This window comes from Chaetodon trifascialis, chromosome 6 (assembly GCF_039877785.1).
Source record: "Chaetodon trifascialis isolate fChaTrf1 chromosome 6, fChaTrf1.hap1, whole genome shotgun sequence".
NCBI classification, from domain to species: Eukaryota; Metazoa; Chordata; class Actinopteri; order Chaetodontiformes; family Chaetodontidae; genus Chaetodon; species Chaetodon trifascialis.
In genome coordinates this window covers 3,892,361-3,917,783 of record NC_092061.1, presented here as the reverse complement: position 1 = coordinate 3,917,783, position 25,423 = coordinate 3,892,361, and the positions used below count along the sequence as shown (strand labels likewise).

At 42.6% G+C, this 25,423-nt stretch overlaps 2 protein-coding genes across 2 annotated transcripts in view; both read right to left on the bottom strand.

Moving 5' to 3' along the window:
• Nucleotides 1-1,970, bottom strand: part of iqgap2 (IQ motif containing GTPase activating protein 2) — a 28,873-nt gene extending 26,903 nt beyond the window's left edge. Inside the window, exon 1 of the mRNA XM_070963692.1 lies at nt 1,714-1,970. Within this exon, the coding sequence (XP_070819793.1) occupies nt 1,714-1,759 (46 nt within the window). The 5' untranslated portion in view covers nt 1,760-1,970. The remainder of the gene's footprint in view (nt 1-1,713) is intronic.
• A 1,211-nt stretch (nt 1,971-3,181) lies between these two features.
• The window catches only part of sv2ca (synaptic vesicle glycoprotein 2Ca), a 29,825-nt gene continuing 7,583 nt past the window's right edge, over nt 3,182-25,423 (bottom strand). Inside the window, exons 3-13 of the mRNA XM_070965111.1 lie at nt 15,781-15,961; nt 14,686-14,837; nt 9,398-9,531; nt 8,811-8,900; nt 8,229-8,339; nt 8,062-8,150; nt 7,504-7,668; nt 7,282-7,415; nt 6,965-7,171; nt 6,569-6,728; nt 3,182-6,434 (exon numbers count right to left, since the gene is read on the bottom strand). Of these exons, the coding sequence (XP_070821212.1) occupies nt 6,251-6,434; nt 6,569-6,728; nt 6,965-7,171; nt 7,282-7,415; nt 7,504-7,668; nt 8,062-8,150; nt 8,229-8,339; nt 8,811-8,900; nt 9,398-9,531; nt 14,686-14,837; nt 15,781-15,961 (1,607 nt within the window). The 3' untranslated portion in view covers nt 3,182-6,250. The remainder of the gene's footprint in view (nt 6,435-6,568; nt 6,729-6,964; nt 7,172-7,281; nt 7,416-7,503; nt 7,669-8,061; nt 8,151-8,228; nt 8,340-8,810; nt 8,901-9,397; nt 9,532-14,685; nt 14,838-15,780; nt 15,962-25,423) is intronic.

Below are 25,423 nucleotides of genomic sequence, written 5' to 3'. Positions count from 1 at the left end.
TTAGCCTAAACAATCTAATCCCAGGAGGAGGGCAAAACATGGCTCCTTTCACCACACGGCCACTTTAAGATAACCTGCAGATATGATGTTTACTGTGTTATGATCTCCCAGCTCGTCACACTGGTAGATCTGTGATTCTTACTGGATGCTGTAATGTATTTCTAACATTTTCCGTCTGTAAATTGTTCCTTTTATTCGGAGCTACACTGAGGAGTCCAAGACAATTTCCCCCATGAGGACATTAAAGTGCTTTCTAATGGAGCTGGCCTGAATCTTCATCAGCTATTCATCAGCCACCTGCGCAGACATCCGTTTGCTGGGTCTCAGTAGAGGCTTGACATGAAATTGTCACATGTGAGAGCTGACACAGGCCAAACACGCACAAACACGCGCAAAGCCCCAAAAACCTCACGTGCACGCCGTCCAGCCGTCCGACCTCAGATCAGCGGCCCATCTGTGCAGCTGACACGGACGCTGTACGAGCACTCGCCTCGGAGGCAGAGCGACCTCAGTGCAGCCATTGCACTCCACCTACGCTGACTCACTCACACACTTCCTGGAAGAGCCCGTGTGCACCCCTGCACCGAGCGTTATATTTAACCCTCAGGATGGGTTTGTTGCTTTTGTGTGTCACAGGATCATCGGACCTGAGTTACAGGCTCTGTGATGGTGACTCATGCCTTTGTTTAGCTGCAGGGTTGTTCTACCAAAGGTCCAAAGGCGAACCACAAATCATGGCCACTTTGCATGTGGGTCCATTAACTGAGTTCGGTCTGACATTCACTGACATTGAATCCAGGGGATGACTTTGCTTTGGTTTCACAGATCTCGCAGCTCCAACCTTTCAATGTGTCCAGCTCCACACGGTGACAAGGTCAACAGCTTTTTGGTTCCTAAGACAAGCTGATCTCAGTGTTTGCAACAAACTACTCATTATTTGCACTCCTGTTTTGAATCCATGGTAGCAAAACATCTAATGAAGACAGCAAAAGTGGCCTGGACGCAGAACTAAAGGAGACGGTCGATGGATTCAAAGAGCGAAGTCAGAGGCAGAAAGACTGCATTGATTGGTGTTATCACTCAAAGCTGCACTTTGCCCACAGATGCTGGTCAGTGACAAGATACTTGAAGTAACCTCTGACCTGCTGGAGTATTTTGCAGACTTCAGGTGGGTTTGTATGTCAGTTACAGTCCTGACACACTCATGGAGTCAGTTACAGATTTCCCAACAGCAGCAAAACCCCAAGTTAATGGTTAACCTGTGAGAAAAAGCCTTATGTGTAGACAGGCTGACATTAAATCAACAGATGAAAATCACTGAGGTGCAGCTGCACTTTAAAGTAAAAGCACAATTTAAAAGATCCTGAATCAAAGTTAAGGGGACTGTGCGCCCCCCAGCCCCCACATCTACAGGCTGGACCCTGAACTTACTGACTGCAGCTTTCGTTTAACAGCTGACCTACGAACGTCTTTCAGTGGCAGTTTGACTCTCGTCCTCTTCAGACCTCATTTCATTTCTTTTTCTGCCGCACTGTCAGGGGCTGCCACACCTACTGCAGGTGCCCACAGAGCCAGGTGCTGCTGAACCACCTGTTGCTCATCAAACATCCCTGACATGCAGTTTGACGGCAGCTTGTCCTCACCGTGTGTCCCTCACCACCGAGCAGTTAACGCCGAGGCGCCGTAAAAAGCGCTAAAAGACGAGTGACTTACTTCCATATCGTGGCTTTTGTAAAGTGGCGGTTTCTTCATGGTGCATCTTGCGTCGTTTCCTCCGCTTGAACGGGAAATAACTTCAGCCTACAAGTAAAACAACCAGCAACGTGCCGCGTCTCAACGGATATTCTGACAGCAGTAAAGTGACCACCGCGGCTGACTGGAGTTCAGGGTCGACTATGGGGCTCAACGGTCTCCAGAAGTTTCATGAAAGCGCCAACTGTGACCTGCGGCAGACAATCCCCATGATGTGCGCGCCTGTGGCCTGACTCCTGACAAAGTGTGTGTATGTGTGTGTGTTATCTTCACCCCGCTACGCTTTGAGGTGAAATGATTGACAGGACAGGACACCTTGCACCACCTGCTGGTCAAAAGTTGGCTCGTGTTGCATTCATGGCCGCTGGGAAAAATTCCGTCACACCACCTCCGCACCGCACTCATGTAGTTCAGGTGTGCTATAACATTATTTTCCGGTTCAGTTTTATGTATTATTATTATTATTATTATTATTATTATTATTATTATTATTATTATTATTATTATTATTTTCAAAAATCTGCTGTATCTGAAAGCAAATGCGTTCTCATTAACCTTTAAGGTATTAGTATTTAAGGAATATGTACACAGACAGAAAAATTAAAGCTGATCTCTGAATGTAATCAATAAATCAAAATATTGTTGTATATATAATACATTCTTGATGTCAAAACAAACTTTGGGGATTTTTTTAACATCCAAATGCATCGTTGAATCCACAGCGTCACAGCATTTTTTTTTTTTTTTTGTCAGTTAATAATTTCAATACCTAAATTCATCCACTAGGTGGCAGCATTACTCCGAGATTATGAACACGACTTCAAGCGTTTATCTGCATGCCCCTAAATTCAACTATCTGTTGTACTGAGAGGTGTTTCTTTTCAAACCTCATTTATTTTCAAGTAGACTAAATAGAAACAGTTCTCAGTATTGCACAATACATTTCAACAGTTACACCTACAGCTTCCAAAATGTCCATAATGTTCTGTATAACGGTTTCAACAAAATCTGAACATTATAACCTTCATAAAGATTTATTGCAGCAGCATTTTATTTTACAGCCTCATATATTACACTTTTCATTACACCGCAGTCTTTTTTAGTTTGTCTTAACACATAAACTCAACTAATAAAGTTTATTTTGTATGCTGACTTTCTAAAGTACACAGTAGCTTATTTATTTAAGTATCTTATTTGCTGTTCAAGTGCCAACTAAGTAACTTGACAGAAGGGAAAGCTGACATTGTGAGTGTGTGTCTGCACAATTTCACCCCAAGATTTTGTGTTTGTCAGAAAATAATGTAAAATTAGGACCCAGTCTTGGTGCCAAATGTCTATCAGTGAGTCCAGTCATGTATTATAGAGTATGGAGATTAATTTCAGTCCGAGTTTGAGGTCAGGGTTGTGAAATAAAAGCACAACATAATTTGCTAGAGAATATGACTTTTAATGTATACCATATATGTTCAAAAGCAGCACGTTCTCCGATCCCTGCCTTTCCAGTTTCCAACATTATTCACAAAGCATCATTTGGCAAATATTTCTTCATATATTTTCACACTTAGGGACCTGGTAACATACAGCTCAGCCATCCTATGGCTGACAGGCCCTCACAATAATTTACACAACTTATTCTCCACACACGTTTGACTACCTCCATTAAATGGCTGAACAGAACTTACAAGAGTGATACATTCACATTTTTCCCCAACAAAATCAGTATATTGCCATCATTTTCTGCCAGAAGAATTTACAATAAGAACACAAAATTCAGCACGAAAGGAACAAAAGCTTTCTTACCGACATGCAAGTTTGAGCACACACACACACGCGCGCGCACACACACACACACACTAACAAACGCACACACAGAGTAGCAGGTGAAAAGGGGCTTAAAGCCAAGGACACACTGAGGTATACAACACTGATACAGCAGATGGACTCGCTTGGACAAAGCAGGAGACACATAAGTTGATCAAGGAGCTTATACACATAGAACCCAAAAGTCCACAGATATCAGCTTTGAAATGTACATTATTTACACTCATGCATCCACACACACATCCAGTCCTCTCCCGTGTACGCACACACACTTAAATACAGTACATTTAAGCAATACCAAAAATACCTCAAACACAACAGGTAATATCATTTCTCCCCAATATAACACAGCAGGTAGATCTGCCACTGAACGCATCCAGAACCATGTGGGTCAATCCTCCTGTTATTCCTGCAGCTGACACCCGTCAGCGGCGTTGGGTTGACACTGGGTGAGAGTCCTTATTTTCAGTGCATTTGTTTTGAATACATATGTAATATTTTTGCTTTAAAAATAGTGAAATCATATGGTGAAAAAATATCTGTTGCACAATAGCAGCACACTTCATTATATATTTCCAACTGATTTTACAAAATCTGAGAAAAAGTTGGGTCTATAGAAATGGATGCACGTGTATGGTACCGCTTTGGAAGCCTGTGGGTTTTTGTTTTTTGGAGTGGCCTTAACAGAGCCAGCTGCAGTGCAAGGGCGAACTACCTCTACGCTGCAATCACAGACACCACAAATACAGAGGAAAGCAGGAGGAGGCTGGCCGTTAGCCACAGAAAATACAATCTACAGGCACAAATTAACCAAGGATGAGAGCAACTCAAGTGTTACGTTCCATATATCTGAAAAATGTCAACATCGATTTTAATTTAGAGGCATTCTAACACTTTGAAAATAGCAACGTGGTCTTATTATCATTATCTTCAGCAGTATGCATTGAGGTTGCAATGTTGAAAGACAAGATACATAATAACTATTACAAGGTAGGTCATGTTTTCAAGTGTGAGGTTATGGCAAAATAATATTTTACAGAAAATATTGCTAAGTCACAACCAATGACAGAGCTCAAATTTATCATCTTTAGCTTCACATCTTTAAATATAATGAATATAATATGTTAACATAATTTGAGCTGAAATTTCCCCAAATGATTAAAATATAAAGCCAGAAAGTTTCCTCGTAGGAGACGTTTTCATCGTGGGTGGCACCGATTAGCCCTCATAAAGAGGTAGTTATTTATATTCTAACTTCCCTTTCATGCATGGTAACTTACACCATTTGATCTTATTATGATTCTTTGTTACTTAAAGCAACAAACGGATTATTTTTAATCAGAAGAAGAGGAGGGTCGCAAAAATAACTTTCATCAAAACAGGGATGTTAAACAAAAGAGATGAGAAAAAAACTGATTCACACCCTAATAAAATACTATCTTGGCCACATATTCATATATATACACAAAAATGAAATGATTATTTTACCGTATGTATTTACGCCCTGTTCCTTATGACCAACACCACATGACTATGGGCAGACTGCTCCAGTTAAGGAGAGGCACATTTAAAAAAGGCCATTCAGTATTTTTAAAAGGAAGCAGCATGACATGTCATTATCAACGTCACTGCCACGAGCAAAATCCAACACAAAGCGAAACCCGAAGGAGAGCTCATCAGAGAGCCTTTGTACAACAGCACAACACATGGAAAGGGAACATTTGGATAAAATGAATAATTCATCATCCCAACTTCCATAATAACACAACAGAAAATAGAATTAGCAGTCTCCTATCAACATACCATACAATTATTGGGACAAGGAAACAAATTTTCAACAGTTTTTCAATATGGCCTTTTTGATTCTTGGTTGGGAAGGTAATGCAAAGGGCTTGGTGTCCTCCATGAATTTTCTCCTTTGAAAAGGTTGCAGATGTCTGAGCCTGTGCAGTTTAGTGTGTACAGTACGGTGCAAGTGCACAGTGTGGGAAAAAAACTAATTTTATGTGAGTGTATGCCTTTTTAAAACATGTACTTGCACACAAACTTCATCTGTGTGTGTTTTTTTTATATATTTGTGTGTGCTGACTTTCTGCACACTGTCTACAACATGTCATGCGTATGTGGGTCCTGTGGGCGAGCCAGCTGTCATACAGCTGTGTCGTGTGACCGCTCTGTCTGATCATCTATTCCCTACGTTGTCACACAGCAGGTTGGCTGTGCTCATTATAGCTTGTTTGTCACTTTTCTCCCCATCTGGCTTGTCTTAATAAGACCGTATCAATATTAAAGGCTTTGAGATTTAGCCATGCAGTGACTCCGCACGAGGCTACGGCTGCAGCTGGAAGGTGCAAGCAGTCACTGAACAAAACCAGTGCAAACTCTCAGCTCTGTCATGTGAAGTTTCCCACCGATACATTCACAGAATGGCCTAGCTTATCGTTGACTAATGAGGAATCTAATGGTTTTGATTTGTAAGATAAAAGTCAAACACACTGGCAAGAGGTGGTTACTATCCAGCTTTACCTACAGTACATTAGCAAAATGTGATTAATAGTGTTAAGATATGTGTGAACCAAGCCATTTGCACTCCTTGCTCAACACTCCCTGGGCCTCCTCTAGGATCCACCCGGGTTTCATCCAGGTTGTGTCCCAGCTAATGAACACCAAGCTGGTGTTACATGAGGACATTCGCCCTGGTGTCAGGCAACCGGAGTCCAACCAGGCCTCCCCCGACGAGCACAGATGAGGCCATGAGGATGGGGATGGCCTTTGTGATGCCAACGAGAGAACCAAAAATCAGGTTCCCCAACACGGCAGCCAGCTTACACAGAGCGTTGCAGAACCCAAAGCCTGTTCCTCTGAGGAGAGCAAAACCAGGAGTAGAGAAGAGAGAAAAGGATATTAAAGTTGACTGAATCCCCTCCGTGCATGTGCATGTCTGTCCATTAACAGTCGTACTCAGGATGTACTCATCTGTCGTTTGTCCCCTCACCTCCTGACGGTCGGGAATGACTCAGTGGTGACCACGTCCAGGGAGTTCCAGGCAGAGATGCTCAGGCCGTTGTAAAGGCACAACATGAAAATCATCATGGACTCACTGGTGCCGAACCACAAGAAGAAACAGCTGATGCCTGAGAGGACCATGGAGCCTCCTGATGGCCACACCAACGCACACACAGCAAGAGCGAAGGAGCAAGAGTTAGAGCGAGTGACATTCAGTCGGCTGACTAAATCACAGAGTCTCATCAAAATGTCTTCTCGTACTCAACGACGGATGCCACACCCATAGCGTGAATCATCTCGCATCCTGCTGTCAATGTGAAACCAATCACTCAAGTGCACACACACACAAACACACACAAACCACACTGTTACCTTCCATTCTTACCTAACATGGACAAACGGCCAATTTTGTCCATAAGAAGGGCGGACACGATGTTGCCGGGCAGAACAGCCAGGGTCCCCAGGAAGTTGATGAAGTAAACCCAGTAGGCACTGTAATCATCATCGAACGTCATCTGGCATCCCGTCTTGTTGTGGGTGAACGTGCTGTTGACCACTTCTGTGCCATCTATCAACTTGGATTCATCGATGTCTGGAAAAAAAAACAGAACCAAACAAAATGCAGTGTGACAAAGCACTGCAGATTATCTGTGCATTCATGTCAAAGTACGAGTTTAAGAGTCTTTAATCCCAAAATCTCACCTGTGTTGAAAAAGAAAGCATCGATGAAAGTACAGTTACGGAAGAAGGAGCCCACCGATGTCACATCATCAAAGTAGCAGTTACGAAAGGTAGAGTCAATGAAGGTGACAGACTTCAGCTTCATATTGATGAATCTGAAGACGCACAGTTAATAATATTAAGTCAGAGTAATCCAAGAATTTTTGCATCCAATAATCCTACCAGTAAACTGACTTCTCCTACCGGTCATTGATGAAGAGGCTATTTTTGTGTATCTGGTTCTCCAGAGTGAAGTTAAAGGTGAAGTCTTCAATGCGTTCATTGCTGTGGATCTTCACTTTGGAGGCATACTCATCTGCCTGAAGGTGTTTGATCACATCAGGGAACCAGACCGACAGGCCATAATACCTGCAACCAGAAGGACACAGTGAGCCAGGAAATAATGCTGATTTTAGACCGAGGTCAGACAAAAACATTGAGGCACTTTTAAAAACGCGAGCAGAGAGGCAGACGGACACAGAAGAGGACCAGGAGACACTTGTGGTGCCTGTTTGATTTTAAAGTGTGTTTTCAGGGTGCTTTTTCAATCTCTGGCTGCTCCCACTGAGACACCAGTGGACCAGTATTGATCCACAGACCATGATTGATTTCAAGACTGCGCAGCTTCAGCGCAGCCGATAGAACAAGACAACAGAAACACAACGTGGCCGCAAGCCCGACTGTGCAGTGTTATTATCAGACCGGAGAAATTAGACTTGTCTGATTTTTCCGTGACACAAATGACATCAGAAAGGAGCTCACCCGAACGACAGCGTGAACCACACTATGGCCAGTCGCATCATGTTTTCTCGCATAGGGTAGTTGAAGCATTTCATGAGATTCAGATAGATCTGAAGAGAGACAAGAGACTTATTATATGTCAGATGACCAAAAGAGAAACATGCAGAAATGTGCTGCATGATATTTACCCCGTGGATTTCAGCCTTTATCCTAAAGAAAAACTTTGAAACTGGGTTGCCAGACTCTGACTCCATTTCCACCAGTTCATCCAGCTGTTTTGGGATCTTGATCCTGTTCACCTGGAAAATTAATCAAAAAGTAAATGGATGACTACAGTTTAATATAACAGGTGTAGTGCTGTACATTCAGTCTGCATTCAATATTTATTTTTTGACATCACTGTGATTACAAAAGCAGTATCATGGATGTTATTCATATAAATGTTTTCCATTAGATTTTCACACAGATTGAAATGATAACTGTAATACAAATCAAATCAGAGTCCAAACACTGAATGTTAACGGTGCGTAATACAGTCCATGATCAATTCAAGAAACGTGTTGACTAAGAGGCTTTCCCAAAGTGCAGCTCACACCGCAAATAAGCCTGAATGACACAAAACAGCTTTCAGAACCTTCATAATTCAGATGTGATCCTGCCTGGTGAAAGCGTTAAAACCTGTCCCAGCGGTGGCAGGATATAAGCCTCTTTGCTTCCTTAAGCATCAGGAAACCCAGCCAAGACAGCGCACGGCAGAAACAAACACTCACGGTGAAGACTTTCTCCGGCTGCCCACGCGCTCTCATGTTGGTGTCGTGGATCTGTTTGAGGATCATCCAGGCTTCATCATGCTTCCCCACCTGACAGGAGGGGGGAAAAAAAAGAGGACGAGATAAATTCATGGGATCAGCGCCAGTCTCACTTACTCAGGGACAGCAACAGTCTCACATCCAAAATCATGTATACTGTACATAAAAACATTCCTTTGATTTCTCAAAGATGGGCCAAAATGATGGGAGTCACAACACAGCGACTCATTTTACTTCAAAGGGTAATTATCCCGCAACAGCACACCTACTGTCACGGATCTCCAGGCTTCTATTTTGCAGACTCGTTTAAATCCTCATCCGAGAACTTTGGGTGACTCACACTGTTTGTTCTGATTAAACATCTGCTGGGAAATGTCCAAGTACTCTCAATTTGCCTGATGTATCATTCCAGAGATGCTGAATGTAAAACTGATAAGAGAGGACAGTTGGTGCCGATGACGCAGCACCATGAGGCAGCACGGTGACTCAGAGAAACCGTTCCAGTGTGAATATTTATGAGCTGTGATAATTAGGGGAAGTGCCATTACCTCAAGGTAGAACCTGGGACTTTCAGGCATGAAGGTAAGCGCCACCACAGCACAAACACAGGGCAGGGCACAGACGACCACAAACACTCTCCAGCTGTGAAACTGGTACGCTGAACCCATACTGAAACTCCAACCTGCAAACGGTGGCATACAACACCAGTGACAGTCAGATCTGATACAGACGGATGACATGGCAGAAAAGGAAGTGAATGCATTTAAATGCTTGATGAAAATCTACATTTTTTTTGCAAGTGTTGTGTACCTTTCTAAAGCATCTTAACTGTCTAGTGAAACAAACCTGATATGCACTTCAAGCAGCGTTACTGTAACTGACTATTTTGGCCACTGGGGGGCAGTGGAACAGACTGTAAATATAACTGACATATTATCACTGTATACGGTTGCTGTGATGAACTTGTTAGCATACTGCTGCCTTCAAGCTCAATTTTTTTGATAAATGTTAACCCCTGTGGGTAATACATGGCTGCTTAACTGCTTAATGCTCCACTATGTTCATCAGCTAGTCACTAACTTTGTCTGTTTGCAGTGTGGTGTTGGGCGGGTAACGTAAACTGGGTCAATGGCAGGGTTTAATTTGAGCAATATTCACTGACAACCTATTTTTCACAATGAAAACGAGACTAAAACTAAATAAAAAGTAACCACTGAAAACAATAACTATGACAAAACAGATTATATTTAAAAACATAGATAAAACAATAATGTGCATTGTCACATTATCACATCATGTGTGCAGGATCAACACTGTAACGTAGCTCCTGGTTAGTAAAACAGTCCTCCGCTGCCCAAAAGTACCTCTGGTTCAAGCTGATTGAGAAACACATTGTACTTAATTCATCCACAATCCATAGTAGCAGTAGTAGTAGCAGTAGTAGTAGTAGCAGTATATTGATTAGTGCAGTTTTATTAAAATAAAAAATCTTCAGATTCTAAGAAACCATTGCAACTGATCACATCATGCTGGAAACCAATATAGTGTGTGTGATAAGATGTGTCATATTCTTATTGAATGGCTTCTTTCTGTTGCAGCTTATCCGTGTTTGGTGTACTGTCCTGATTTTAAAGAAACCACAGCACTCACAAATCAAAGTGCTGACATTAAGGTCACAAATACTGCAAACTGGTATTTAACGTATTTTGCCACTACTTCCTACCTGTTTATATTATTTGTTATTCTGAGTTAATATGCAGACTTAAACCCTTATTCCTTGAAATGTTCCATATAGCAACTCCTTTGTTTTCCTCTGCAAACCATTGAAGTGAATCTTTCTGGCCATAACTACTCGGTTCTTGGACCAGACCACAATTCACAATGTGTCTAATTGATGAATTACACACTAATGCTCAATGCACCATTTGAAGCCAGCAGGTGGCTGTTTAGCCAATCTTCAGCTCACAGGGGCATAATAAAAGCAAATATGATTACTTAATAAGTCTCAGACGATGCTTTGAGGACGCAGTGACTAAATAATATTAGATGTAGTGTAGATGCTGTCCTTATCAGAGGGGAGACTGCACCACTTGATCTGAGGGGATGACTCTGAATGTTACGTGTGAGTCTCATACTGCGAATAAAAACGGGCCGCAAATAAAAGACGGCATTTAAATGAGAGCGCTCTGCAGCCGGAGCAGCGTGATGTGTAAGCTCAGAGATGAATGGCTCTGCAGAGGGAGCTGAGAGAAGTGCACAGGGACGGGTTAATTGAATGTGTAGGAAAGGAATTGAGTGTTTTCTGCTAAGTTAAATCTTGTTGCACCTGATCTCAGCCCACAGGCACTCTCCCAGGCTCATTAATCATTGTAACATGCACACACACACACACACACACATACACACACATGCAGAGACATATACACTCTCACAAAGGTGGAGAATGCACACACACACACATATTCACAAAAAACTGGTATTGACAGGGAAAAAGCAGAGAAATTATTAAGATGAATTACTATATGCAGACAACAGTGACATAATGCCATACTCCCACACACACACACACACACACACACGCACACACACACGAGGTATACACACTATACTATATACACTATTCCTTTTGAACGGGTTAGAGCAAGGTGGCACTTACTTTTAAGTGTATTTACAAAATAATTGTCCATTCAGCAGAGAAAAGGGATAACTACATTAAGACATTTTAGCATTAGAAATAAGAAAAAGACTTAGATTAGCCTTAGATTAGAAGAGTAGCATGGTAATTTAAATTTGCAGAAGAATGTTGATTCTCTCCAAATGTGGAATTATTTGGTGCATTGCTTTTTTTATATGCAGGAGAAGAACTTAAGAATATATACAATAATGCCAGAAAAAGCCAGGATGCAATCACAAATGCACTGTAATTATATATTTATGCTCTCACGGATTTCTTTTTTCTTTCAGAATTTTTGGGAGGAAGCGCAGAAAGGGGTTGCCATGTCAGTCGTGACCTCCCACGTTTGTCGACAGATCGTGCCTCATGGAGATGCTGCTCCAAAGGGAAGAGCGCCTTTATCCATCCACAGGCGTAGGAAGGGAGTCAGGGGGTGGGGAGGGGGTTAACGCTAATGGTTATGCCAGGAAAAGGCTGCTTGCAATTAATCTCACAGCATATTAAAATCTGGCTTTGAAAGCAATGCATATCAACTGCTAAAAACAACTATGTTCTCAGAGGGGTGGGCGTCTGTCATAAGTGGTAGAAATGCGTCCCAAAAGAGATGAAGCAAGTGGAAATCAGTGAAGAAAAAAAATACAAAAAATGTTTCGAAATGCAAAAACTGCAGAAGGAAATAAGCAAAGAGGCAAAAACACTGTATTCACTCAGTCTTCATATTTGCCAGCAGCCCATTATTTGATGTACAGAGCATGATACAAAGTGCAGGATAACCAGGATGCATTCAGTGTTTTCACTGGCCGGTTTAAAGTTTAGCTTTGGTGCTAACTCTGCTCTTATATGTGAGACAATACACACAGGCAGTGAGTCTACGATTGGGTTTCTACGATGAGACTAGGATTGGGTTTCAGTCTCATGGTGTCTTTTGCCGGGCAGGAGGGGTAATAGCTTTGTAGACAGCGTCTCGTCTGTGTGTATTCCTGTTTTCTCTGAGTCCCTTTATTTATTCCCCTGTCTTTCTCTGTGTGTGTGTGTCTGGAGTGTGAGAGAGAGTGAGAGAGTTGTTCAGCAGTGATTGCCTTTTCTATAGAAATGTGGTGTAGCTTCCTGCCCCTCAGGGTTAGTGTTTCACCCATGCCATTGGAAATCTCATTACAGGGATTATGTACATAATTGACTAAATCTATGGATGACTGAGTCAGCAGTACGACACGACTCCCAGGCCTGGATGTTGTAGACAGAGAGAGACAGAGATAGATAGATAGATAGATAGATAGATAGATAGATAGATAGATAGATAGATAGATAGATAGATAGATAGATAGATAGATAGATAGATAGATAGATAGATAGATAGATAGATAGATAGATAGATAGATAGATAGATAGATAGAGAAGTTATTGTTTAGAATAAAACGTAGTATTAAGTATTAAAGAAATTTGGAGGTTTAATTAAAGCCTTTCAGTGCTTTAATGCTGTTCAAATAGCACAAGTAAGGGAGTTAAAAGTAATTGACAACGATGTGAATTTCATTGGGGGGTACTTAATCTTTAATCTGTAGATCTGAGCAGTGTCTAATGAGGTTACTCCAGTGGTGGGCTCGCTTGGCAGCAAGTAAACTCCTCAAACTCTGCTGTCAGTGTGATGAGGATCTGTGCCGAGCAGACCTCCTTCAGGGCCCCAGCTGTGAGCCTGGCAGGGCGCTTTTGGGAGACATTAGGCGCCAGTGAGTGGAGATGATAAATGAAAGTGATAATGACGTATTTAACACCAGAGTTCAGGCGCTTGTATCATAACCTGAGACCTTTATATCTTCTTTCAAAGACATAAAGGTGTCTCTGTAGGAGGCGTCTTTGCCCACACATCACAGCAGCACTGCAGTACTTTAGGGAAAACATAAAAACTACTGGTGAGCGCTGGAGTATGTATGCAAGACACGTCGTTCCCTCCCGGAGAAAGAGGAGCAGAGTGGTAGTGAGTGTCAGAGAGAATAAGAGCAAAGTAAGGCCACGACCATCCCTTCAATACGATATCAGCAGATCTGACAGCAGAGTTTCCTCATGAAGGCTCGCTCTGGTTTCAGAGGGTTTTGTGAGCCCTTCATCAGTGTGCTTCTGTACATGTGAGCAGATCTACAGCAGCGTGTGCATTTGTGCATGTGTGTGTGTGCGCCTGCTTTTTCAGACACTCCACGATATGTGTGTGTTCTCATGTGCCTTCCTGTGTGTGTGCGTCTGCCTGCGTGTGTTAACCCAAATGACCTCTTACAATGTCAGATGTTATTGCCTTCAATTTGCCTTGAAGAAGACCTGTGTGTGGCTGCAGCCCAGTAAAACATCATCCACGCCACTTCCAGCAGCACACACACACACACACACACACACACACACACTGTCTCCCTCTCGCTGACGTCACAGGTTGGCTAAAGCATGGTCTGGCCATAAATCACCTCTAGCTGTAGCTTTGTCCTATTAGAGCAAGGAGAAAAACCTAATTATGCTTGATCAAGAAGAACACTCTGCGGAGACAGAGACTGGAGAGAGAGGAGAGGTAATAAAAGGAAGGACAGAGTTAGACCGAGAGATGGGGAGAGTACAAAACAGGAGGAGAGGGGAGGCGGCGAAAGGAAGGCAGAGCGGGTTTAAAAAGCCGAGGAGAGGTGAAAGGAACGCGGGGGGGAGAGAGAAAGCTCATTCCCTGCTTGTTGTTTCTTTTCATGATGAGTGTAGCCGATATCTATCACAGGATTGTCATAAATCACTTTTTTTCTCTCCCACAGGCCCTCCCTCACCCCTTCAGCACGCTGCTCCGTGGTATCTATATGCGTACGTTAATCTCTTAACCTCTGCCTCTCGCAGCCTGCAGCCACTCAGACCTATTAAGTGATTGATTCTCGTGGCAGAGAAAACTTGCACCTCAGCCCGCAGCCACAGGGGAAGCCTTACAGTTTTGTAACCTGTGGTCAGGAGCTTAGCACAAAGTCACATTGCCAAGCTTCCCATCAGTGTTGCTAAATTTAATTCCTTTAAGGCTTTCGCTATATAACTTTTTCTGCAATTCACAACAGGTATTTTACCTTTTTACCTCTTTTGAAGCACAACCCAAAGACTAGCAAGCCCAGATGGGCTTGCGTTATAATATTGTCTAACTGATGAACTCACCATAGTGTGGTATGATGGCCCAGGCCATAGCAGATGCATAGATCTCCCCAATCATCCAGAACATACACAACCAGCTGAGGTGCTCTCCTCTCTTCTCCCTGGACAACACCTCTGCAAAGAAGGAGAAGACGATGGGCACAGCACCTCCTATCCTGCAGGAAGCAGAGAGAATGGGAAAGTTAGTGGAACTTTCGCTTTATCAAACCACATGTTTTACATCTTTACGTAGTTGTATTCATGATGGCATTTGCATGTTTTGTGTTAATTCCTCAGTTGGTGACCTGTTTTCGTTCCTCCAGTAGAAGGACGAGTCAGACATATACAGTGAATCAGTGCTTGTTTTCCATTAGGACAGAATAACCTGGATAATATTACAAGGGAGACCAAGGAAGCAAAAAAATAAATATGCACAACTAAGCATTTTTAGACATGTTCTAAAAACAGCCCTGAGTGCCAGTTCATCATGAATCAGAGGCACAGGTTGCATCAACAGTTTGGACAGGCTTTTCAATTACTCTAAAGGTCTCTGGGGAGATGCAGATGCAATTACTGAATTAGCTCTTAAAGGAGCAGATGCTCAGCCAAAGAGGAAGATAGAATAAATCCAAGCATCATGTTTCTGTGTCGTAAGAGGGTGACTTTTGATTTTCTTCCACTGGTTAGTTTAAGAAATTGCAAGATTGCCAGAATTCATATTGAAGTTTCATTTATGGAGTGAGTGTGTCAATGGCTGTAAAATCTTAGACGCTGGCTCGGTGTAGTTTTCACCGCTCTGCACTGCAGCAGCCGGAGAAAATTACATTTATTCAGCTGGAAAGGAGACTTTACAGACAGATGTGGTATAGTAAACTACCTCTATGGTAAATGAGTTAGACTGTCTGTAGCGCAGGGAGAGAGAAGCAGGCTAAAAGGAATCATTAAAGGAAACTGCTTTCAGCTTCTTTTTTTTTTTTTTTTTAACATTTTCTATATATTTATATGTACTGCCAAAGAACAAAGAAGCAGATTTTAAGGTGCTGTAGTGTACCATATGACTTGACTTTTCACAAATCATTTAAACTGACCCTAGAATGACCTCCACTTTATCAGACTTACCCAAAGCCCGCGACGAGACGGCAAAGGAGGAAGAGGCCGTATCCCTGAACAAAAGACGACAGGAAGGCGAAGAAGCCGTTCGTGGACATGCAAATGAGGAGGCACTGCCTGCGGCCCACTTTGTCAGACATCCCTCCCCAGAAGAACGCTCCAACCATCATCCCCAAGTAAACAACACTTCCTGGAAAGATAAAGGGAGCGAGAGGTCTGAGTTTTGTTTGCCTTATTATACGATATGTCACCTCACATCTCTGCCTGTGCATAAGTTTGCATAGAGTTGCATGTTATGGAAAGGACTAAATTGATTACCTAAGTCTCAGATAAATGAGCCACCTCTAACAGGTTTTTTTTTTTTTTTTCATATTTGATTTAATAGATTATCTCACAAAATTACACATGCACTTTCAGAACATGTTTTAAACCTGAAATAACAGATTTTTTGGCCACCTGGGGGCAGCAAAAAAAAAGCTGTAGACATAACACTCACATATTAATGCCTAATAAAGTTGATATCAGTAATTTAGCAAACAGCTGCCTATTTACACATTCAGCAGTTACTGGCCACCTGCTGCATTTTAATGCAATAATCTCTCTCTTTCAGCTCTGCTGTGGTCTCCAGTAACTCCTGAGGGAAATATCTGGCTGCTTAGCCACTAATTGTGTGAACTGTTTTCACCACCTAGCTGCTAACTTTGTCTCTTTGCTGTTTGGGGTTGAGCAGACGGTGTACAGCGGGTGTTCAGAGCTTTGCTGAAAACAGTGCTATGAGAGTGGTAGCAAAACAGCAAAGTTACGTTCTTAAACCAAAAGCAATGAACTATAAGATGCTACAGCTCCGTAACAGAGCAGAGGGGAACAGCAGAGTTGTGTGATAAATATCTGTGGGTTTGTCAGCATGAGTGACACACATACAAGTACTCATGTGATCCATTGTGAATATAAACATGGTTACAGCAGCTTTGACATGTTAATATAGTTACACACCAGACAGATTCCCAGAAAGGTCTCAGCTGCAGCTATTTTTAACATCAGCAGAGGATACGCTTCCCCTCTCTGCTAACGATGCATTTCTATTCTTATAGTATCACCATTTGCCAAAAAAATAGCACTTACTGAAGTGGAAGTTAACTTAGGGTATGACATTTTGAAAATATCTCCCCCTATAGTCAAAGCCACCCAACACTGACTCTCAGCCAAGAAGTGTTTTAGGAATCGTGTCCTCTGGATGTGCTTCCATTGGCAAACGGCGAAGTGTCAAATTAAAACATTAAGCTTGTGCCTTACTGCCGAATGTTCATAAGTGAATCAGAAGTTAAACATACAGGCAATCATATTGTTTTAAAAAAGGAAAAACAGACTACTGCTCTGCATGTGCAAATATCAGTCAAGATGTTTTTGAACACACACACACACACACACACACACACACACACACACGAGTCACATATTAGACATAAACTGAGAAAAGGAGTGCTGCACGTGCAGTTTTTCAAATTAAAGCTATCGTATTTCTCCAACTCTGAGTGGATTTTAAAAATTGGAGCGCTGACTGGTGACGATGAGTCTGGCCCCCCTTTGGAAACCCCTTGGCCCTGGTGGACTCCAGCGCTGATCAGTAAATGCAGTTTGTAATAGACTGAAAACAGGTTCTGGTCAATGAGGAGACAAATGTGAACAGTAATGCAGGGTGACTTTACAAAAGGGCCCACCGCTCTCTTTTAATCTCTCTCATCACAAATGGGATCGATGCTCCAACAAAACAGCATTGATCTCTCTCACTGATCATCATGATTCTGCTCTGGAGAGAGGAGCCTCTTATTACTGCTTTAGTCCATATTGTATGTGGCATTGTGTGGTTAGAAGCCCTCACGGACGCACAGTGTCAGCTGCAAAGAGGAACTCCTACTGGATTTTTCCTCATTTAGAAATGATTTCACATTAATGCTTTGTCTTCATCAATATCCAAACATACCGTATGCGGGCACATAAACATAAACCAGGGTTAGGGAGGATATTTGTATTTATAATTCCACACAAAAAGAAGAGAACGTGAAAGTTGCAGTCGTGGACTGATACGACTCAGCCGTAGGGACACTTTCTTCATCCCATTACAATAACCACAAGATGCATTTCCTTTCTGTAATGTCTGCAGTCAGGTCTCTTCTCCTCTGCTGTGAGCAGATATCTGTTTGACTCTCTTGCTTCAGGGGTCAAAACCAGGCTATCTGTCACATTTGGCAGCCATCTAGATACTCGCCTGAAGGTCCTATAAATTCAATTCTAAATTTAACGGAAGTCAGTCTATGCACAGTTCATACTTGCTCCATTAAGGAGAGGCAAGATATAAGGTGCCCAGGCAAACACCCACTGGCCTCCCATTTAATTGTCATGCATCCAAACATCCAGAGGCCTTTTCATGCAGCATCAGCACTCAACTTTCCATGAAACAATAAGCTGTTTTTTGGGTTGGGTTTTTAGAGATACAGGCACAAACCAGACAAAGAAAGAAACTCTGATTCCTGCTACATTGATGACCTTCAAAAAAAAAAAAAAAGGGCAATAAAACTGTTGATTGATGAGTACAGCCCTCACAGGACGGTCCATTATGTAATGAATTTATTGATGTTCCATCCGACTTGTTGCTCAGTATCTCTGAGCATGATGTCAGCTGTGCCCACAGAGGGGTGGTGGGGTGCCGTGGTGCCACATAATTTAAAAATAGCACGGACATCCCTTCGCATGACGAGGTCTGAATCATCCACCAAAGAAAAATAAGAAGTTATCGTGGCATTAAACTGCCATGTCAGAAAATTGTGGTTCATATTTCAACAGAATCTTGTGTCTTTTGTCCCGTGAGGCATTTCTTTGTGATCTGATCATGAGTCACACTCTCAGTGTGATGTCAGAGTGATACAGTCCCATTTTCTGCAGCTTTTAGACTCAAACCAAGTCGTGACTGCACCACAGCAAAGTCTTAGGTTGAAGATTTGTTTCACAGGAGCGCTCACACTGACGAGAAAGACGCACTGATGAGATGCGTCTAAATTAGGTTAATTTCACAAAGTTGTTTCTTATCTAAATGCTGATTGTAGTTCACAGCTGGGTTTTGTATTACACTGTGAGGATATTTCCCTTTTTAATGGAACTATAATGTCATAGTTTTTTCAGAGATCGTGGTCTTAACATTGTTGCCCGTTATTGGCAAATTGCACCAAACCACTGGGTGGCATCTTGCTCAGCATGAGAGTTTTTCACTTTTTATTTTTAATTCAAAAAGCAGAGTTTTAGATTTTAGTCCAAACTGATGAAAGGTTCCTCACATGCATCTTTCATTGGATTGTGAAAATATTTTTCTTTGTGTGCCTGTTTTAAATCTGATCTCCTCAAAATCTGTTGCTACAGAAAGACAGAAACAAGTAGGATGAACATTTACAAATGACAGCTATCAGTGCATGTAGGAAACATGTAGACTTTAACTTTACTGACATATTTTTGACACAGGCTGAGAGTTGACATGCGGGAGCCCCGGGGAGTGCTTATATTTCTCATTTACACATTAACATTTGAAGCATGAAATGAAGCCCGTATAGGATTTTCTATGTTTTTTTATGGTAACAGACATGTAAGAGTGATGGTGGAATATGTCAACCCTGAGTTCTGAGTAAACCTGCTGTTCTTGGTTCAGCTTTGAATTTAAATAAAGTGTCTTCCTGTGAATTAATCTCACGGTGCAATGTTTTAAAGGTTGATATGCTTGTTTTTCTTTTAATGAAAGGATAACATGTGTTGGCTCTTTGCTGGATTGTCGTTCTGTAAGCGTTTCCTCTCATCTTAATCAGCATAGGTGTAAAAAGTGCACATCTTGTGTCATTATTTCCTCTGTGCTCCCAGTGGACTATGACCAAACCGTCAGTTCTGTTCAGTAATCACAATGTTCACAATGTTACGTACATGAAATGTTTCAATAGTTCATTAGACTGATGCTCAGACTACCGTCACTCAGTCAATACTGAACACATTGGAAATTATTAGGTTGGAGGTTGGACCACAAGAGCTTCAGCCAGAGTATTCTGATTAATGAAACCTCTTCCCTGAGTGTTATCCCCCAGTACTGCGCTGTCATTGATTTAGTATGGCTATAAATGTAGGTCCTCTCTCAGGCCTGCAGACGAGGAAGGACACAATCAATAGACTTCAGCTCCGGCCAGCCTTATTTAAAGACCCAAAATGTGAATCTGAAACTGCAGAGGGATGAAATGTAGTCTTGGTTCTTTAAACATTTTCTGAAGCACTGATAAGACATATTAGAAGCAAAAATCCCTGAATGGACGGCAGCTGGTGCAGACGTTTCACCGTATAGTGTGAAACCCAGCAGTGCATTTGGACTTGATGACCCTTGTAGACTCTGAGCACCATCAGAAAATGACAGTGTGTCAGGAGACCTCTCAGGCAGAAGCAAAAGGATTTGGCCCATGACACTCCGCTGAGATGTCAAAACACGTCTCCAGGAATGGTTAATATTCAGCAAAATCACAGGCGCACTCTAAACAGGAGACAAATCCCATGGAGTTGGTGTTTTAGGCTAAGAAATGGTGTACAACTCCACAACAATCACACACACATGCACACTCACGTGCATGCACACAGGACCAGACTAACTAAACCCCAGATTAAAACACTACCAATACATTTCATCTGTTTTGGTGTGGCTAAACTAGCCACAGGGGGACGAGATGAACGAGGGAAGATAAGAAATGAAAATTCATACGGGAGCGAGCGCAAATGCAAGCAAGTGAAATATGTGAGCAGCAGAAGAAAGAGCAAAAGCAACGGGGGTGGGATGGGGGGGTGACAAAAGAGAGAAAAGGGTAATGAGGGAGGAGAGTTCACTAATTGACAGATAGGCTGAGAGAATGAGAGGGAAGGGGGGAGGAAAGGGAAGGCCCTGGTGCAGTGTTTTCTGTCCTGTCACATCCCGAGGAGCCCCCTGAGAGCCGTGGGAGCGCTGAGCTGCATCACGACCTCTTCTCTGATTTCATGCTTTGATGCTCTTCACTCTTAGTGGTGCAAACTGTTACAGTGCTGCGCAAAACACCCGTCCTGTTTTATTCATAATGATGATACTATCATACAACAGCGTGCCCGGCGCGGGCTGCCAAACCTCTCCCAGTCCTGCTCCTTCTCTCCGTTTCTCTCTTTCGTTCGATCTCTTCATTGCTACTTTGATCTCATTTTATCTCCTCTCCACTTCGCTCAGCTCTCCTCCCCTTTTGTGCCTCTCTTCCCAGCCTTTCCTCCATTTCTTTCTGTCTCAGCTTGTGTCCTCTCCTATTGCTTTCCAATTTCTTGGCTCGCTTCTCGTTCCCCTCCTTCATTTTGTCCTCCTTTTTCTCCCCTCTTCACTTCATCTCTTCTCCTCGGTGCTCCCCTCTCATTTATTTGCCTTAGTTTCCTCTTTGCTCCACTGTCATCAGCTCCTTTACACTGAGCGGCGTGTAATCACATTTGTACTACATCGTGTCAGTTTGATCGGATTCATGCCTCCGTCTTCTGCCACCTCCGCAGAAAAAGAGATTGAAGCTCTTTGTCATGTTTAAGTCATATCAGTGGGGGCAGGATTTCAATGGAATCTATATGAAAGTAACCTATTGTGGGACTTAGAGTGCAGGGTTTAAAATGACTCACTCAGTGTCAGTAATGATACAACCTTCATTACATTAAAGACTGTGAATAATTTGCATGAAATGTAGTGATGCTATGAACCCCTGATAAGAGCGAGCAGTTAGACATGGTTTACTTCTGGCTGATATTGCTGGTGGCAGCAGGTTTGGTCCATATGCACGCATAAACGCACACACACTCAGTCCCGTCACACACTCCCACCTCCCTCTCTCATACACACACACACACACACACATTCTCCCACACAATGTGGAGCTGCACTACTCAAGTGGTGTAATCTCTGCAGTGACGCTGCGATCTTACTGCAGTTTAGCCATGCTCAGCTGCCCCTGGACCACACGGCCCCACACAGCCTGCCAGCTGGCTCATGCAGACAGGGAGAAAGAGGGGGAATGATGGAGAAGGAAAGGAGACAAAGAGGGAGAAGAGCGGTAGAGCTTGAGAGGAGACAGGGAGTGAAGCTGGGACACAAAGAAGCCCAACAAAGACAAAGGTACAAGAGATCAGAAGACAGGGAAGTAAGGATGAAAAGAAGAAGAGGAGTTGAAACAAGGGGGGGGGGGGAGTATCGTGGCAGAGAGGGAGAGGTGGATGTTAAATGAAAATGAGGAGAGCCCAGTTGACGGAGTCAGAGGGAGAAATGAAGGGAGTCTCAGCAGGGAAAAGACAGCCTAAGAGAACAAAAAAGTAATGATAGGGTGATGCGTTCCCATTGTCTGTTGTGTCTGAGATGATAGCTGGGCCTCTCCCTCACATTGTTGTTGTAGTGAATACCACCAATCTGCCACCTCTTTGCTCCCATCCACCCACACCTCTCTCCCCATTACTCCTCTCTAACTTGGCAATCTCTCTGCCTCAAAGCTGTCCCTCCTCTTCTCCTCTCCTCTCCTCTGTTCATCACACATATTGCATCTCACGGCGCTTGTATTCCCTCCTGCTTCTTTACCACATCATCCACTCTCATCAAGCACAAGCAACAGTTCACTCCCTCCTACCCCAACTCTCTGTCCTTCATTCCCATATAGCATTAAAGATTCCTGCAAGATCGTGATGCTGGTAGGACCAAACTGAGTTCTGTAATCTAATCAGCATTTTGCTCATCCATCCTATTCAGGCCTTTGCGTTTTTTCATACTGCATTATCCCATTATGCTCAGCTCAGTCCGTGCAGCTTGCTTCTGTCTCTGCCTGTTATGTGCTTAATGGAGCTGCACAATGAAACTACGACAGGAGTCCAGCTCAGGTGGAACAAACCAAACACCAAATAGCAATTTTCAAAACTATGCAATTCATTTTCAGTGTGACTTGAAATTTCCAGTAAAATAAAGAATTCCTTCTGTTCCTTGTTCAATTCTATTTTTGAACTTTTGATTTATTTGAAAGCTATTTCTGCTTCTCCATCGCTGGCCATGTCGACAGCCAGCTGTCCATGCACACAAAAGACCAGGTTACTCTGAGAACTGTAAAACTTCTGTACATGGGAAGGTCAGTAATCAGATTTTTTTCTCTATCCTTGACCTTATTTTGTAAGTGTTACTTACTGTGATATATATATATATGTGTGTGTGTGTGTGTGTGTGTGTGTGTGTGTGTGTGTGTGTGTGTGTGTGTGTATACAGTATATATATATAGTGATACAATATGCACTGAGATATGAGTCTATAGTGAACACAGCTTTTCTTCACAACACGAATGAGTCTGAGTCTTTCAGAAATAGTCAAAATTTCAACTGTAGAAGCCTTCGTATACATTTCTACAAGTGTGTTAGTTTCACTCTTAATCAGGATGATCTTTCCTTTTATCCAATTGGTCCACTGTCACAGGGATACAGTACTTTTGTCTGAAGTCTTTGTCATGCCTCTGCTCACACATAAAAAGCCATTTAGAAAAGCGGTTACATGTACACTAACTGACTAAGAAACCATCTTTTTCTTACATAATCTAGCTGAGGATATCAGCTTTCTCGAATCTTATTTCCCAATTCCAAAAGTCATGTCTCTTTATGCAGCAGAAAGTTGACTGTAATGTGATTACTTAAGTGGATGGAAATGCACTGAAGTGTGTCACCAGGAGGATGCAGAGCAGGTGCAGAAATCTCCCTTCCAAGATCACAACCCCTTCTGTAGTGCCAACCAATCAGTATGAGTCACTGGTGCAGCGGCAACGAGGACAAGAGCCCTCACTAGTTTCCCACATGCTAAACCTGCCATTGTGGTAAAATGAACATACAACCAAGCTGCAGGCACCTCTGCCAAAACTGTAGCCAGGTCAGTGCGTTGGCATGTGGTCTCGCCTCTGTGTCGCCTCATAGCTATTCTCTATTGCCACCACCAGATCACCATGAAGAGGGATTCTTATCGTGAGGCTGTCACTGCAAAATATGGACTCTGAACAACTGCTTTTCTTTATAAAGGTTATATATACATGAAAAATGAGACAACCCTATCGGATTCACCCACCATTTTAACTGGTTGTTGTTTATTTCTGCACCTCACAGTAATCAAATATTGCCATGGCATCTTTAAAACATCAAGTCACTTCATTTTGTTTGCTGTAATTAAGCGTAATTACTCTGGAAAACTCCAAATGGATACCAACAAGGTCATAGTAATCATGTAGGCTATGCTCAGACATGCACACAAACAAACACACACGCATACACACCAATCATGTTCACCTCAACAGGGAGGAGCCTCAGGGCAATCAGTGGGAGAAAGGAGAAGAGAATGGGGGAGGGTGGGAGAAGAAAGGAGAGGCACATACAGAATGGGTGAGAGGGAGGGACAGGGGGCGAGGGATGGAGTCACGAACAAGAAGAAGCAGAGCATAGAGCATGAATGCCTGCAGGACTCTGCTTGGATAGAGAAGCAGAAAAGAGTTTACATGGATACTTGGAAAGAGACAGAAAAATGAAGGTGCATCCAAACAACATCTTGTCAGGATTTAACAGTGACAACCTCATACAGACATACATCAACACGCTTTTATCATGTTTAAATAATACAGTACGCATGGCATATACTTCCAAGCTGAGAAATCTATGCATTCAGTATCACTAAGATGCATTCATTATTTCATTTTTGTTATGGACAAATGAACAAATGTGTATAATCAAACGTATGATACTTTATATATGACAGGGTTTTTGAATTTCTTATTTTACACTTTCACTGATTATAATCCAAACTTTCAGTCACAGCCTTCGGTCTCAAAAAGCCCCCGCTGTATCAACTTCACATCAGATGTTGTGGTGGAGTTGATGTATTGTCATGTCTCACTGTGGCAGTTAGTAGTTCAGTCTGTGTGCCTGAATTAATGTCCTCACCGCTCTGGTACTGACACAGTGAGTCAGCCCTCTGTCGGCTCTGTGGTGATGGATTATACACCTGCAGCCATTGGGACTTCTGGGACTCCTGGCTCAACACACAGAGCACACAGGGAATACTAGCTACCCTCTTAATCCTGACATGGAGACCAGTGGACCGAAACCCTTCATCCATGTGATGCACAACTAGGATAAAGTGTCACACATATAGAACAAACACGCAGAACTAATCTTTTCTTTTAAGATGAACAATATTCCACAGAAAGTAGTGTGGCTCTTCGTTTTGTGGACACGTAGCATTTCACACTTGGAAAATAACTAAACGGAGAATACTTGTGTGTGAACTGGTTTGATTTGAGTCCAAATTACAAATGCACATACATAATTGCACCTTTACAACCAAGTGCAGGTGACCAGACTACCAGAAGAAGTACTTCCTCACAAGGATGCTGTTTGCAAGCTTGTGTTTCCACTCATCCTGCTAAAATATCCATGATACAGGTTAGAAAATGATCAGGTTGTTGCACTGGAAATAAAAATTATGTGTGGGGACCACTGAGTAGGGTTACACCATTCATTCAGTCTGTCAGTTCCACAGAGCTTTTGAGCTTGTGAGGGAGGGGTATGAAAAATGTTG